Source organism: Phytophthora parasitica, assembly GCF_000247585.1.
Source record: "Phytophthora parasitica INRA-310 unplaced genomic scaffold supercont2.534, whole genome shotgun sequence".
In the NCBI taxonomy this organism is placed as follows: domain Eukaryota; phylum Oomycota; class Peronosporomycetes; order Peronosporales; family Peronosporaceae; genus Phytophthora; species Phytophthora nicotianae.
This window is the reverse complement of record NW_008649520.1, coordinates 3,051-4,541: the sequence shown is the minus strand read 5'-3', so window position 1 is coordinate 4,541 and position 1,491 is coordinate 3,051. Positions and strand designations below refer to the sequence as shown.

Sequence of the window (1,491 nt, the reverse complement as noted above, 5' to 3'; positions counted from 1 at the left end):
GTTCTCCTGGCCACCACCGTCGTCAAAGCACAAGTTGGGCTTCGCGGGACGACGCAGCATCAGAGTATCAGGGTCCAACTCGAACCACTGGTTCTCGTTACCTGCGTCGCACTTCCAGAGGTGAGCTGTGCTTTCACCAGCAGACCAACCGCCACCGTCGTCAAGGCACATTCCGGGTTTACTCACACTTCGGAATTCGCGAGTATTGAAGTCGTAGGAGAAGAGCTGATTCATGCTCTGAGGATCGCATGGCCGGTAGACGAACTTGGTCTCACCGCTCGTCCAGCCTCCGCCATCGTCCAAGCACAGGTTGTTCTTCCCGTGTGAACGAATCAACACTTGCTGACCAGATTTAAGTAGATCCAAGTACTTGGTACCAATACGGTCAGGGTTCGGAATTCCTGGTACCTGGATCGAAGCAGGAGAAATAATCTCAAAGTGTTGGTTCGGGTTGTTAACGTCGCAGGTCCAGAGCCAGAATTTGGTCTCAGCTGGTGTTGTTCCGCCACCGTCGTCAAAGCACAAATTGTCCTTAACTGGGTTGCGGATCATCATGTTCTCGTCGTCGAGAATGAACCATTGGTTCTGGTTATTCTGGTCGCAGTCCCACAACTGAGCTGTAGTTTGCGCTGCCATCCAACCACCACCGTCATCCATACACAAACCAGGTTTGTTAACGCTCTTGAATTGGTGCGTCGAGGAATCGTATCTGAAGATCTGGTTGGGACTCGTTGGATCACACGGTTGATTGGTAAACTTGGTCTCTCCACTCGAATGGCCTCCACCGTCATCGACACAGAGATTCTCCTTGCCACGAATGCGAAGCATAAGGCTCTGGCCCGAGTAAAGCAGATCGACGTCGTCATCAAATCCAGCATCGATGAGCTTCTTCCTCCTCTCTGCGAGCATAGCAGCTCGAGGTAGAACCTCAAAGTGTTGGTTCGGATTGTCGTCACTACAGAACCACATGACGAATCGAGTCTGACCCGGTGCGATGCCTCCACCGTCGTCGAAACACAAATTCTCCTTCACGGGGTTGTGCAGCATCAGCGTATCTTCATCCATGACGAACCACTGATTCTGGTTGTTCGGATCACATTCCCAAAGCTGAGCTTGGGATCCTGCTGCGTTCCAGGCGCCGCCATCATCCATGCACATACCAGGCTTGTAGACACTCTTGAACTGGTGCGTCATCGCGTTGTACGTGAAGATCTGGTTGGGGCTGTTCGGGTTGCAAGGCTGGTCAACGAACTTAGTCTCGCCATTCAAGTGGCCCCCTCCGTCGTCCACGCACAGGTTGGCCTTACCACGAACACGAAGCATGATCTCCTGTCCAGTGGCGAGAATGTCAAGCGCAGTGGTCCCTGCCGCAATCTGCATCTTCTTCTTCTCCTCCATGATTCGTTCAGGAGAGACGACTTCCAAGTGTTGGTTGGGACTGTTACTATCACAAGGCAATAGCATGTATCTAGTAGCACCCGCTGCCATACC

The 1,491-nt window shown here is 52.5% G+C and overlaps 1 protein-coding gene across 1 annotated transcript; it reads right to left on the bottom strand.

The window, feature by feature from the left end:
• On the bottom strand, window positions 1–1,398 carry PPTG_20351 (hypothetical protein; the record flags this gene model as incomplete). Its single annotated transcript, XM_008919150.1, has 1 exon — window positions 1–1,398. A coding segment is annotated over one exon (1,398 nt), but the record flags the coding sequence as incomplete, so codon positions are not given.
• Between the last annotated feature and the right edge of the window lie 93 nt (window positions 1,399–1,491).